Below are 15670 nucleotides of genomic sequence, written 5' to 3'. Positions count from 1 at the left end.
AATATCATTCCACATAAAATATAATTCATAAGTTCTGTGAAATCACTGAAAAAAACTCATGTCTGATACTATTAAGTATCCAACAGTTTCTATTATCATAATGTTAAGTGTTAGTTTCACCAGTTGCTGTGGTCTAACATGAAGTTCTACATCAATTCCAACAGTTTGGTATTATCATACTATGTAGTATTACATTAGCTTCAAGTTTGGTACTATTTATTGTTCAATTTCAGCAGTTATATACTATAACGTGTAATATTAGTTTCAACAATTGTTATATTATCATAAAATAAAATGTTACATTAGCTTCAACAGTTAAGAGCTGAACAGTTTGATTGTGATGGTTAAAATGTAGAGAAAACTATCTTTCACAACTTTATTAAATGTAATGAAACTGAGTATCACTGACTAGTGAAAACTCAGAACATACACCATGAAAAAAAATCGTTTTATTCAGTCAGGCTTAACAATGCATGACAAATTTTCAAACAAATAGATAATATATTTTATAGAACATTTCATACTTTAAAAAGTACCATTATATTGGAATGGTTCAGAACAACATATACCAAAGAGGCTGCTTTACAAAAACAAACCTACGAGTAACTGAAGGCAACCTTTTATATTACAACACAATCACCATGGGTAGCATTCATACTGAATACACATCCATCAACACCGTAACTGAAGTGCTCTTCAGTTGACTAGTTCTTACTTTATCAAACTGAAAATGGGACACCACTGGTTTTTAAAACAATACATGTAATTGAAAAATATTCATATTAAGAATTTAACAACATAAATCCAGTGTAATTATAAATGAATAATCAAAGAACAAAATGTTAAATGTTTTCTGAAGTCAAATATTTTTTTATGAAAGACTCATTTTTTTCTACACCTATTTAATACTTACATTTTGATGTGGTAAAAGAACTGAACATATAGCATTGTCGGTATAAGAATTACACTTGGTGGTGACACAATAAATTCTAAACAAATCATATTCAAACAGAGACTTGAAAGCACAATGATGAAAAGATGGCATTTTAAAGTAATTTTTCTGGAAAAGTAGAAAGCTTGTTAGATATGCATCTTTTACACTTCAATTAAAAAACACCTTATTTGTTGGATCAGTTGGAGTCTCTAAAAGATAAACATTTTCTTAGTACCTAATACAGCAAATCAAACATTAATACAAAAAACATTTTCCACCTGTATTTTACTGGTACTGACTTTATTCATATATTATTTAGCTATTTTTAGTATTATACCTGATAAAAACATACAATGTCCAATCATCAAATAATGTTCTGTTTCAAGGGAAACTGGTCAGAGAATGCTGCAGATTACACTGCATGTAATGGTAAGCTGTAGTTAATCTTTAAATCCTTATTGTGTGAAATTAAAAATTTAGGTGTCAAATAATCATGTGTGTTAAAGTTTACTTCAAGGATGGAAAAAAATGTTTCACACCCAGAACAAGTATTCCCTGCTTTAACTTTATAGATATAGTTCACACCCAAAATAACTACTTTCCTTTAACTTTATAGGTATAGTTGTAGTTCACACCCAAAATAACTACTTTCCTTTAACTTTATAGGTATAGTTGTAGTTCACACCCAAAATAACTACTTTCCTTTAACTTTATAGGTATAGTTGTAGTTCACACCCAAAATAACCCCTTTCATTTAATTTCATAGATATAGTTGTAGTTCACACCCAAAATAACTAGTTTCCTTCCCTAATTTTATAGATAAAGTTGTAGTTCACACCCAAAATAACTAGTTTCCTTCTTTAATTTTATAGATATAGTTGTAGTTCACACACAAAATAACTAGTTTCCTTCTTTAATTTTATAGATATAGTTGTAGTTCACACCCAAAATAGCTACTTTCCTTCTTTAATTTTACAGGTATAGTTGTAGTTCACAGTTAATCATGATGAAACTTCCTGTAAATTGTTTGTGAAATTGAATCCTAAACAAATCTTCAATCTTTTACCAACAAACACCAAGTGTCTTATTTAAGCTGGTAATCGTACCTAATAAGGAAAAACATAGATATCTTGTACAAAACACACAAATCCTTTTTAAATTACTCAAAAAAAAAAAACAATTAAAATTATTAGCTAGTTTCTTTATTGGTATTCAAGAACTTGAAGAAAATTTTAATTTAACACACAAGAAGATTATGAACAGCCCTCAACTTTTCAGCAAAAATATTTCTCTTTATTTTTGCAAAATTATTTAAGAAATATATATTAGGATTAAGTAAGTAAAATATGTTTCTTGTTCATAATTTTTCCTGACTTTTAAAGAAGAAAACCTGAAACTGTATACTGAAACCATCCTATATGTAAATATTATCTTTCTTGCTCCATTCAGATTGATTGTATATCAAAAAGGGACTATTTAGTTTCAGTTTCCTTACAAGATCAGCTTTTCTTAAACAGAAATATTTTTCCATGTTCTGTTTGCTACTGAATCCTCATAAAAACAAGTAGTACTAAGAATTACCAATAATTAACTTCATGGGACTGAGACAAACTTCAACAGATTAGCATGTATTGGTGTTTGCTTAGCTGAGTTATTAAAATTATACCATCAAAATCACATTATTCAAATAACACCCACTGTAGTTTGCTACAAGATAAAGATCACTGTAACCCATTACAGGTGCTTTACATGATTCCTTTCCTTCGTGATTAGAAACAGACCACATTATAGTTTTACAGAACTACATCACACACTAACCAACAGCTGAAGCTATCACCTCACTAACATTTGGGTCCGTGCTACGTACAGCAAGATTCATCGTAACACCTTCAGAACTATTTCCAAGAGCTAGCTTAGCTCGAACTAGGACGTCATGACCACCACGATAAACACCTGCTAAGAACAGTGCATGAACATTCTGTCCTTCTGGAGCCTTGTCTGACCGCTCACACGGCTGCATTCCCATTAACTGGATAATATTCTTTACAGTCTCTACAAAATGTAAAAGAAACTTGCAGAATCAAACATCATGGATTCTGAATCATACTGATTGTTTACCTTTCCTAATTACACTAATCCTATGTGAAAAGTTTTAAGTAAATATATCAAAAACTCAATTACAGTAAACTAGTGCTTCTGTAAATATATCAAAAACTTAATTACAGTAAACTAGTGCCTCTGTAAATATATCAAAAACTCAATTACAGTAAACCAGTGCCTCTGTAAATCTAATTTCAACTAATAAGCATTAGTTCTCATAAGCACAGCTAAATCAATTACACACACTACAACCCAGCAGAACCTCACATGATTTGCTTTAGTTTCTAGATACACCAACCTAAAGTAAGAGTTTTATTAATAATATCCCATCTTAACAATTTAATGCTTTTATTTTACAAGATAGACTCAAGTAAAGGAGGACAGCTGTGTGTAGTGACTAGTTTTTCACAACTCTCAATCAAGACAGCAGTGTATAGTGACTAGATTTGCACAACTCTCAAGGAAGACAGCAGTGTACAGTGACTAGATTTGCACAACTCTCAAGAAAGACAGAAGTGTATAGTGACTAGATTGGTACAACTCTCAATAAAGACAGCAGTGTATAGTGACTAGATTTACACAACTCTCAAGGAAGACAGCAGTGTATAGTGACTAGATTTGCACAACTCTCAATGAAGACAGCAGTGTATAGTGACTAGATTTGCACAACTCTCAATGAGGGCAACAGTGTATAGTGACTAGATTTGCACCACTCAATGAAAACAGCAGTGTATAGTGACTACATCTGCACAACTATCATTGAGAACAGCAGTGTATAGTGACTAGATTTGCACAACTCTCAATGAGGCCAACAGTGTATAGTGACTAGATTTGCACCACTCAATGAAGACAGCAGTGTATAGTGACTAGATCTGCACCACTCAATGAAGACAGCAGTGTATAGTGACTAGATCTGCACCACTCAATGAAGACAGCAGTGTATAGTGACTAGATCTGCACAACTCTCAATAAAGACAGCAGTGTATAGTGACTACATCTGCACAACTCTCAATAAAGACAGCAGTGTATAGTGACTACATCTGCACAACTCTCAATAAAGACAGCAGTGTATAGTGACTACATCTGCACAACAATCATTGAGAACAGCAGTGTATAGTGACTACATCTGCACAACAATCATTGAGAACAGCAGTGTATAGTGACTAGATCTGCACAACTCTCATTGAGGACAGCAGTGTATAGTGACTAGATCTGCACAACTCTCATTGAGAACAGCAGTGTATAGTGACTAGATCTGCACAACTCTCATTGAGGACAGCAGTGTATAGTGACTAGATCTGCACAACTCTCATTGAGAACAGCAGTGTATAGTTATTTGTTTTACATGAAAAATTAGATAAAAGTAAGAGGTGAGTGTAGAAAATCTTCATTGAAATGTTTCAAACATTAAAATCACATTTTAAAAATCTAAAATTCAAGCAGCTCAGGAAATAAAGCTGTATACACTGATTGATAAGCTTACCTTCCATAGTTTTCATAGATGTCAAAGCAAAGGTGTCTTCTAGTTCATTATCAGGACCTAGTTCTTCCCACGCAGCTGCAAAGTTAGGCTTAACTGCTTTCTGTACATGGTCCGCCACAGTGACTTCTAGGTCTTCAAGCTGTGGTTGTTTTTTTTCAATGCTTTATTACAACCATATTTACACAGAAATTCAATATCAAACAGAATTTCAATTTTACAGCATACATTAAATAAAGCAGATATAAAATACCAATGAGCATAACACTTTAATTTAACAGACTGCCTTGATTTTCAACACATAAACAACATACCTTGGGAGTTTACAGTTTTTCAAAGTTTCAAATATCAAAATAAAACAAAATCTTCTTCTTATTAGCTCATTAACTCCCATTTAAGAGCCAACTGCATTGACTTGGGATAATATGTGTAGCAAAAAAAATCAAAATTGCTAGATTTGGAAATACTAAAAGTTGGATTTTATTTTAGTACTGCAGCAATCACATCTTTATATTTGGAATCCATGCCTTTGCATACTTTATTCCCAGAAGTTATTGTTTTACATCAGTAACTTTCTTCTACAATTTGAAAAGTTGTCCAATTTCCTGCTGAATTTCCTGTTCCCATATAGTGACAGCAAGCAATTTATTAGATGAATTTTGAGCACATTGTTCCAACATTTTCTTAATGGTAGTTTGCAATCTATTTTTCTATAATACATTTTCCCCCATGATGTGGTTATCTTGCCAATCCACTGGAAAGGTGAGCAATGTGGCATAGTCTTCACAACTAGTGGATTCCCATCCTAAACAAAGAGAACAAACCTTTCTTCTTTTCAGGACATTGAACAACAAGAAGTTTCTTCAATATTTTGGCATCCATTGAGTTACACTGTTAGAAAAGACCCTGCCTCTGAATGTTAGGTACCTATGCTCACACAACTATTCTGGTAAGCAGAACTGTTCAGAATGAGGTGACTGCCACCTCCATCTTCCTTATCCACATCAATCTCTTCACCATGGTTACTGTTGTCATTATCATCATTATACCCTTTGTCATCACCAGAAGAGAGAACAGCATTTCACTTATCATCTGCACATAAAACTTGGCATTTAGCTTGCCTTTATAACTTTCTTTCTTGCTAGTTTTCTCTCAACAGATAAGCTGTCATACTAGCACTGATTATATTATGTGCACATACAGTACGTTGGGTGTTTACATTTGAAGGTAACTGGTGGTGGATGAATATAATAGATAGAGCATTCACAGGTTGTCAACTGCAATTTTACACCAGAATAATATCATTTAAATAATAAAAAAAAGCAATGGACTTTTGTTAATAAATTGAGAAAAAAGGTGGTCAAGGACAGGTTTTATTTTTATCTTTTCTCAACAATCATCAAACTTAGCAAGAAATCCACTTTACAGCTCAAAAGTCCTAATTCATAGCAACTAGTTCAAATGAATTTTATATAATCCTGAAATTTTCTGCATGTGGCATATCCTGAAACCATCTTTAGCAATGCAGTTGACTCAGTAAATTAAGATTAAAACTTGAGTAACAACCTATTCAGACACAAAGACAAACAAAGTTTAAAATAAAAGTATAATTTATAAAAATAAAAAAAAGAAGAAAGTGCTAAAATAGAGAGAAAAGGACAGTGAAAACTAGATGAATCCTGTAGAGGAAAAAACCAAATCCTACCACATATTCATCTTCATAGCCTTCTTCATCTGTCTCTCCAGCATTAGGATCACAGTCCTTCACTAGATACTTCATGGTATTGCTAAAAGTACCAACAACTGTAAAACAGATACAATGAAATGAAATTAAACAGTCATTACTATATAAGAATTATGATATAGGTATTAACATTTGTTCTCATCTTTATAGTGATCATACACAAAATCATTATAAATGTTAACACTACGAAAATTCCCATACTCATCAGTTACACCTAGATTTTACAAAACACAGTAAATCAAATTAGGAATCTTTATTAAAAGTAAGAGGTTTTGGATCTGCAAGTATTAATTTACAAAACACAAGTTTTACTTCAATTTCCAACAGATAAGGTATACAAAACATGAATACACACTGACAGCAACACAACCACATACTGTGTATACAAAACATGAATGCACACTGACAGCAACACAACCACATCCTGTGTATATAAAACATGAATACACACTGACAGCAATACAACCACATCCTGTGTACATAAAACATGAATACACATTGACAGCAACACAACCACATCCTGTGTATATAAAACATAAATACACACTTGACAGCAACACATTCACATCCTGTGTATATAAAACATGAATACATACTGATAACGACACAATCACATATAAAATAAGAATACACACTGACAGCAACTCAACCACATCCCGTGTATATAGTGTGTGAACAGGTAGATGACATTAAGTGTATATGGAAACCTCTACTGTTCAAAGAAAGCATTAAGGAAAGCTTTAACTCGATGAACACCGGCTACTAACTTTCTGAGTAGCCAATGCAAGTCTTGCTATATCTCATTCCAACAATAAAACTAGTGGATGATATTGTTTCAAACTTCATAAGAACTTTCATAAATGCGTGTAGTTTAAGAAACAGAAAGCCTATTAATTTCGATAAATTTAGTTATTTTGCATTATGATCTTTAATATCTTGGTAAAGTACATTAGGAAATGGTATTATAAGAAATGATTACGAAATTTATATTTGTTCCAGATTTGAACTTATTACTTTTTATGTTTTAGTACATTACTTTGAAATCCCCCAAAAAATTGTATTGTCCATAAAATGCAAATTTTATCTATTTTTAATTTTTTAATAACCACATACTCTCCTTATGGTTTCAAGTAATATACAAGACCCAAAAATAATATTTGTAAATAAACCTAAACAATAAATGAGTATTTTTATTTTTAACTAGGATTTCATGTTTATATATGTACATAAAAACATTTTAATTTTGTTTCATAAATATATTTTTATTTCAAGTTTATGTTTCATTGCAGCCGTACTTTTGTTTATTGTGCTGACTAAACCGCGGGGTTAGCAGTGTGAACTTTGTACGTGTTCCGTAAACTATCTCACCCCTGTTGGTGGTCACTCTCGTTCACACCAGCGTGGGCACATTTCAACATTACTGTAAATATGATAGTAAGAAAGCTTTTCAGTACTTGAATATCATTTCTTTGAACTTTCAAACAAGTTTATTTCAATATATGTCCATGTATGTTGTTTCACTATAAGTTCTATAAGTTCTCAACAGAAATCTATACTACTTTGTACTGCAAATAAAGACATAAGTATGTTTAAACCTTTTTTAAACACTAAATTTCACTAGCTTGTTTTGGAATAATCAGGTGGCCAGCTTAGAATATAAGTCTATAACAGCTCAAAAGATCGGTAATGATAATATATCATTAAGCAACAGTGTAGTAGAGGTTGACAATAGTTGAATGAGTAAAAAAATAAAAATAATTGTACATCTGTATATTTACTAATCCTTTTCTGATCAGTGAGTACCTTTCAGGTGTGAGGGCACATGTGCATATCAATGTTTTATTCAAAAATATTTTAGAAGTTAACATTTTCATAATCTGAAAATGCATTTCTGATAGATACTCACCTCCAGAAATAGAAGTGATATTTTGCTCCAGCTTCTGCCTGAGACTTGAGTGCTACTGGTCTCGAGTTAACTCCCACCTAAATTTACATGTGCTAAGGTGAACTGTAATGGTGCATGATGAAATCTTGCAAAAACAGCCCTCCACCAATAGCACGGCAACACAACCTCCATGCTTAGTAATTCACTCTATGCATTTGCACTTGTGGTAATTGCACTTTTAGATGAGGTTAAAAAAAAAGTACACCGGAAAAGGGGAGGATGCATGGGAATGTGTGTGGAAGTGAGTATTTATTGGAAATACATTTCCGATTAGGAAAATGTTAACTTTTGAGACAATATTTTACCTTCACACCAATGTTCAGCAAGCCAACATGTGTAATGTGATTAGGTCGTGATCAGTCCATAAGATGTGTGCTAACCTCGACTCTATTGGACAGAGTCTGGCTGCAGGAAGAGAGCACATTAACCATGTGAGGGATGACCTGTACTACACCATACTTCATGTCATATTGTGTTAAGTCCAAACAATGAGGATTTTTTACAGTCCACCAACCCAGCAGTTAGAAACTTGTAAGTGACAAGGGTCTTTCTTGCTCCACTTGAAGAAAAGGGGGTAAGGGGTGAGAGAATTCACATTGGGGAGACCAAGAGATGTGCCTAGATCCCCATTGGAACACCAGTTAGAAAAGTCTTTTATTGAAGACAGTGCAAATGGTCTTGCAGAACACCCCTCTCGTAGTGGGTACTGGTAAAGCCAGGGTGGATGGGCTGAATACTTTCTGTTTATGGTGGCTTGATGCAGATTTTGGGAAATAAGCATAGCCTGGCAGGCAACACCAGTCACCTGGTGGGATCTGATTCAATCGAAAGGGATAGAAATTAAAGGGAAATATACTTAAATATTTCAAAGAAATTGGGTCAACTGAAATATGGCAGCCAGTGTAAGTTGAAATCTTGCAGGAGACAAAACAGCTAGATGGTGATGATAATGAGCAAAGAACATGCCAACCTGGAGGATCACGTCTGAGGACCATGAAAATGAGAAGCTAGAGAATGAGAAAAATGATGAACTGGTTGCAAAGAAACACAAAATAGCCTGCAAGCATCCACACAGGGAAGAATATACCAAATGAAGGAGTTGACGGACACATGCAGTAAGTGTAGAAAGAGAAAAATCCTAGTGTGGGAACAGATTATGGTAGGAACCCCGAAAAGGAGATGTCCATGATAAACAACAACAAATAACCCAACTAAGACAAACAACTGATCCAATTCTGAATTATCTAAGCAAATAAATACCAGTTCAGGTAGAGAAATATATAAATACAGTGAAAGAAGGTGAGAGAAGCATCCATAACATACACATCCGATTGACAGTGACCACAGGCAAGGAGGAGGAGGAAATACATTTTGAGAGAAAGGTGGTACAAAGAACAAGAAGCCAGTGGCTTGAATGGGGCATGTACAATAACATGCAAAATCACATTAAGGACCCAGTCAGACATGTTGAGAACTGGGCAAGAAGGTCGTGAAGAAGGAAGTAGCAGAACAGAGTGGACAGGACAGAGGAAGAAAACACCCTGTAGTACCAAGAAAGGTGAAATTTAGTGTAAAATGCCACCTGATAACCAGCAATAGTGGATACTAATAAACCATGGTCAAACAGCCAAATAAAAAAGGCAGAAAGGAGGTTTATAGTAGTGCAACCAGTAGGAAAAAAGTAGTAAGTGAATCAACAATGAAAGGCCCACCATTTTTGTTGACAGACAGACAAAGTGGAAGGGTGATAGGAATGTGACAAGAAGAAGGCTACATGAATGGAGAATCCAGCCCAACAGGAAATGGACCAGATAAATCCCACAAATGAAAACTGAGGAACGACATTCCCTGAAAAGAAAAAGGAACATACGAGATCAAAGCAAGAGTGAGGGGACATTGGGTATGGGAAAGGAAAGTTTAAATGCCAGGTAAGAAGCAGAAACACCAAGATTGAGTTGGCCAAAGAGGTGCCACAGTAGGAGTTAAGGAGGAATGTCATGTATCAAAGTGAAGACCTAATAAAGGAGTTTAAGAGAACAAGCATATAGAAAAAGTGAACCAGTTTTGGTTGAGAGATTCAACAACCAGAGCTGAAGATTGAAGAACAGGGGACCAGAAAAGATAAACTTTGAAGTCGAGAGGGATGAAAAAGGCATCTATAAGGGACATGCCCAACCAAGAGAAAACCCAAAGAGAGATATGGGTAGAACACAATCTAGCTGAGAGGAGTGGTCTGTTACAAGGTTTATAGCTCTTGGCAAATGACAGACAACAATACAAACCCTAGGTGAATGATTCCAGAAGAGTAAGTCCAGAAGTTATATTGTCATCCAGAGATGCACCTCAACCTGAAAAGGAAGCATCAGTAAAAAAAGAGAGATCCAGCTGGTTAACAGAAAGGAAATGCCAAAAGTAGTGTAGGCACAGTCCAACCACCATCACAATTCTTTGAGTATAGAAGGGGAGGTTCATAGTTGAAAAAGAATGGAACCCAAGAAAGAATCCATTGAATCCACAAGGTCCACTGGAGGAGATATGTGTGCACACTTCAAAAGAATGAGGGGTGTCAGGGAAGCTAGAGTCCCCAAAACTCAAACAACCCCTTGTACAAGGTGAGAGTAAGAAGCATAAATCTTGGTGACTAATTTCCTACTTCACAGATGAACAGGAAAAGGAACATGTGAGATCAAAGCAAGAGTAAGGGGACACTGGGTATAGGAAAGGTAAATTTAAATGCCAGGTGAAGAAGCAGAAACACCAAGGTTGTGTTAGCCAAAGAGGCAACAGATGAAGAAAATGACCAAATATTGAATGCACATCAGAAAAGACACCCCATTGATTAGCCTCCTGCAAAAAAAATGGAAGTGTGAGAAGAGAATATGTCCTGAGAATGGGCCAATATAAGCCAATCATCCAAAAAGGAATGATAGCCCTGGACAGTGAAGATGGTGAGCGAAGACCCTCTCAATACAAATGAGTACATATGAGGCCAACGTTATGTCGAAGGGAAGAAAAAAGGAGCTAAAAGATGCAAATCTGATGGATGGAATCTAGAAACATCTGTAAAATGGGGTAATTGGGTGTCCAATACATTGACCATGGCTAAAAGCAGACCAGGTGAATAAGACCACAGACATGGTCAGAGAGAGGAGAAAAGAAAATGGAAAGAGGTGCAAAGAAGTGGGGAAAGAGACTGTGGGAGAGAACATTAATAATGCTTGTTGACAGAAATTGAGACCAATGGTTGGTGAAGAGGAAGAGATGGGTACCCATAGGGCATAACATGACAAGATAGCCACTGCCAAGAAAAGTGATGAACTACACATCAGGTAGTGGGAGGAAACCTGGAACGGGTAGGATCAGACTGATCCAGATGAGGATCAGAATTCAAAGGGCAAGGTTAAGAAAGAAGAAAAACCTGGAAGAATAATGAGGACTGAAGGCATGTAATGTTAGTCCAGGTCTCCACTGAGAAATTAAAACCATAGAAGACTGCCGGGTGAAGAAAGGGAGCCTGATGAAGACTGTGTACAAAAGGAGGTTTGTTTTTAATTTTGTGCAAAGCTACATGAGGGCTATCTGTGCTAGCCCTCCCTAATTTAGCAGTGTAAGACTAGAGGAATGGTAGCTAGTCATCACCACCCACCACCAACTCTTGGGCTACTCTTTTACCAACAAATAGTGGGATTGACCATCACATTATAATACCCCCATGGTTGAAAGGGCAAGCATGTTTGGTGTCATGGGGAATCAAACCCATGACCCTCAGATTGCCAGTTGAACGCCCTAACCACCTGGCCATGCCGGCCCACAAAAGGAGGAGGAAAGTGTACAGGAAAGAGGAACATAACTTCACCCAACAGTAGGGGAAATAAGTAAAGAGGAACAGAGAAGAAGAAGCGGAACAGGTTAAGCTAGCAAAGAGAAGATAATGAAATTTGACAGGAAACATCTCTGAAGCATGAAGAAGTACCTTGGATACAAGGTGGAGGGAGGAGAAGGAATATAGGAGGGTCATGATAAAAAGTTGAAGACAAGAAAATGGGGAACCAGAGAGTGAAAGAGAAGGCAGGAAGCCAATCCACAAGCAGGCCAAATAGACAGGGAATATAGAGAGGAAAGGAAGATTGTCTGTAAGTCAGGACAAAAGAGTCAGAAACACACAAGGAACAAGGCACATTCTTTAAATGGTAAGGTACTCAAACCAATAAGATTAAATTCGTAGTCCAATAGGTCATCCACAACTGAAGAGAAAGAACATCAACTGAAGGAATGGGAGTAGGAGGCCTAGTAAACGTGGTAATCCATATATTTAACAAAGAATGCAACATCCCAAACAGTTAACAAGCCTGCAGAAGCTATAGTATAAAAAAGGTTTGCGTATGTAACATTTTCATTCACACAGGACAAAGTAGAAGTCACCGTCATTTGAGAATTCAAAACAATAGTCAATGTAAAACAAAAAACAGAGTTTCATTAACAAACACAAATCTCATCAACTTTAACTTAGATGAGAAACTGGAACATTGTTAAATATAATGTCAAGGAAAAGAATGAAGTTGTCATGAATACAAGTGCATATGGGGAGTCACTGCACATGGAATTTGTGTCGTCCTCCTATTGGTGGAGGGCTATTGTTGCATGATGATGTCATCATGCACCAGCTCAGTTCACATCAAACACATGAATTTAGGTGAGAGTTGGCTCAAGACTAGTGGCATACAAATTTCATAAGCAGACACATGAGGGATATAGCATTTGTGTGTCTTAAGGTGAGTTATCAAAATTATCATTTAATCAATATATAATACTTATTTAATGCAATTCACAAGGAAAAATAAAAAAAATATGTTGTCAATCTCAAAATAGGTTTACACTTACAGGAGAAACTATCATCCTTCTAGAATATAATAAATCATGCTCTTTTTAAGAAAGAAATGTTTTTAAACATTTATTCTTTTTCCCAGTAACAGATATTTTTTAACTTGAGTTTTTCCTACACTCTTCATATTAAACTCAACATTTTGAGCCATTTATCAACATACAAGAATACGTACTGTTCATCATACACTAAGAGAGAGACACTCTCCAAAATACATCTTAACATAACACTTATGCCGCCAATCTCGAGTTACTTACCCATTATGGCATCATCTGGTAACCTGAGGCAGGTATAGGTTGTACCTGTTACATTGTATGGAAGTTTGGAGCAAGGAATGTTACATACCAGCTCAAACCCTTCTGAAGGCTCCACTTCAACTTGGACATTCTCAAGGATTTGGTCATTCAGTGTATTGGTACAGTTAAACTAGAAATATATCATACTTTAAAACATAATTAGATTCTTTCTGTATTGTAGTCACAAATACAATTCATTCTAATATTAATATAATACAGCTGAATCATAAGCTTTCACACACTTTTAGAGAACAGATAAAGTGCTATAACTTACTAAACAATTTCTAGATACATTTATAAATCTTTCTTTGAGAATATAACAACTAGAAACCAAAGTCTGTTAGTGGTATGACAAGTAGAAGGACTGCTGTATACACAATCAGAAGCAAGAAAGTTGTACTGGTAGGATAAGCAGAGAACAACCATTTAAAATATTATAAGCAGGGACCCATTCATAAATAGTGGTATAACAAGTAGACAAACATCTACATAAATCATTAGAAGCAAGGAACTGTTTGTGATATTACAATCATAAGGACAACTAGTTAAATCTATGAGCCAAATTCCATGGTAACACGGTCTTCACTGCCTGAAACATCACACAAAATAAACTAGAAAAAGTTTTCAGTCAGATATCTTCTATCCTAGTTAAATCACTATAAACACAGAATTTCTTATAAAGGGTGTAACAAGTATGACTACTACTTCAATCATCAGAAGCAGAGAACTGTTGGTGGTATGATAAGCAGAAGGATAACTATAAAAATCATTAGAAGCAGAGACTTGTTAGTGATATAACACAAAGAACTGATACTTAAATCACTAAATATAAATACTTATTAACGGTATTGCAAGCACAATGGTTACTATTTACAATCATGAAAAAAGTGGTTTAAGAAACCAATGAAAATGGTAATACCGAAATTATATTTGAGCCTGAAAGTAATGAAAATATTAGACAAGTCATTAACATGTGAAACAAATGAAATATTGTGATGACCATTTGTCACAAACTCTTTCCATACAGACATCCTTTTCTGTACAGGTCATGAGATTTTTCTTTTGAAAATTTAATTAAACTATTTTATTATCTTGGTATACAAATAAACTTGGCATAAAAATGTAGTTAAAAAAATTAAATTTTAATATTATATAAGTTTAAGTTGTTAATTTTTTAAGGAAATATTTAAAAGATCCTCAATCAAATCCAAATATGATAATTGTGACATTTGCTCTCTAGGAAACCCCTCTTCTCTAATTCATTTACCATCCTTCCAAAAAGTACGTAATTTAACGTGAAATACTCATTATAATATTTTTATTCCCCTTACTGTACTTACTGAATGCTTGCAAAATTTTGTGAAGATACACAGAATGTATGAAGAAGTTATAGTATGGTAACTATAAAAGTCACTATGGGCTCACAAACTCGGCCAAGCCGAGGGAATATTGTGACCAACTGATAAGTCATTATGAAAGGAAATTAAAGAAACTACTGTGATGAACTGATAAGTCATTATCATGTAAAAGTGAGGGAATACTGAGATTAACTGATAAGTCATTATCATGTAAAAGTGAGAGGAACAGTGTTTCATCTCTAACAAAGAGCTTACAACTGTCCAATTGCAAGTTTAGTTCACCTAAAACTGTAAGCTGTAAATCTATAGAAAACTAACAGGTGGAGAACTAGTGGTCCATACATATATGAAATTGTGTATTCATTATTATGTACTGTTTTACATGGTATCATTAGGGATTAAATACTTAAAACACAGCAAACAATCTTCAAGTGTTTTTATACTTGTTTCATAAAAGTTCTTTGGCAGTTGCCAGTTTTCTGTATTGGAAGTTTAGGTAACATTTGAAGAGAAACAAGGTTGTGTGGCAGTTGCCAGTTTTCTGTATTGGAAGTTTAGGTAACACTTGAAGAGAAACAAGGTTGTTTGGCAGTTGCCAGTTTTCTGTATTGGAAGTTTAGGTAACACTTGAAGAGAAACAAGGTTGTTTGGCAGTTGCCAGTTTTCTGTATTGGAAGTTTAGGTAACACTTGAAGAGAAACAAGGTTGTTTGACAGTTGCCAGTTCTCTGTATTGGAAGTTTAGGTAACACTTGAAGAGAAACAAGGTTGTTTGGCAGTTGCCAGTTTTCTGTATTGGAAGCTTACATAATACTTGAAAATAAACAAGGCTGTTTGTAACTTAAATTATTCTTCCTTCTTAATTTGCAAAGAATTAAACATTTTGAGCCATAACAATACCATGTAAAACAGTACATGATGAATACACAATT

At 34.7% G+C, this 15670-nt stretch overlaps 1 protein-coding gene across 1 annotated transcript in view; it reads right to left on the bottom strand.

The window, feature by feature from the left end:
- Window positions 1-362: 362 nt before the first annotated feature.
- LOC106464581 (coatomer subunit gamma-2-like) overlaps window positions 363-15670 on the bottom strand; it is a 69139-nt gene continuing 53831 nt past the window's right edge. Inside the window, 4 exon segments of the mRNA XM_013924732.2 lie at window positions 363-2986; window positions 4518-4656; window positions 6220-6317; window positions 13343-13511. Coding sequence (XP_013780186.1) covers window positions 2748-2986; window positions 4518-4656; window positions 6220-6317; window positions 13343-13511 — 645 coding nt within the window. The 3' untranslated portion in view covers window positions 363-2747.

Source organism: Limulus polyphemus, unplaced genomic scaffold (assembly GCF_000517525.1).
Source record: "Limulus polyphemus unplaced genomic scaffold, Limulus_polyphemus-2.1.2 Scaffold1694, whole genome shotgun sequence".
NCBI lineage: Eukaryota > Metazoa > Arthropoda > Merostomata > Xiphosura > Limulidae > Limulus > Limulus polyphemus.
This window is presented reverse-complemented; position numbering and strand designations above follow the sequence as displayed.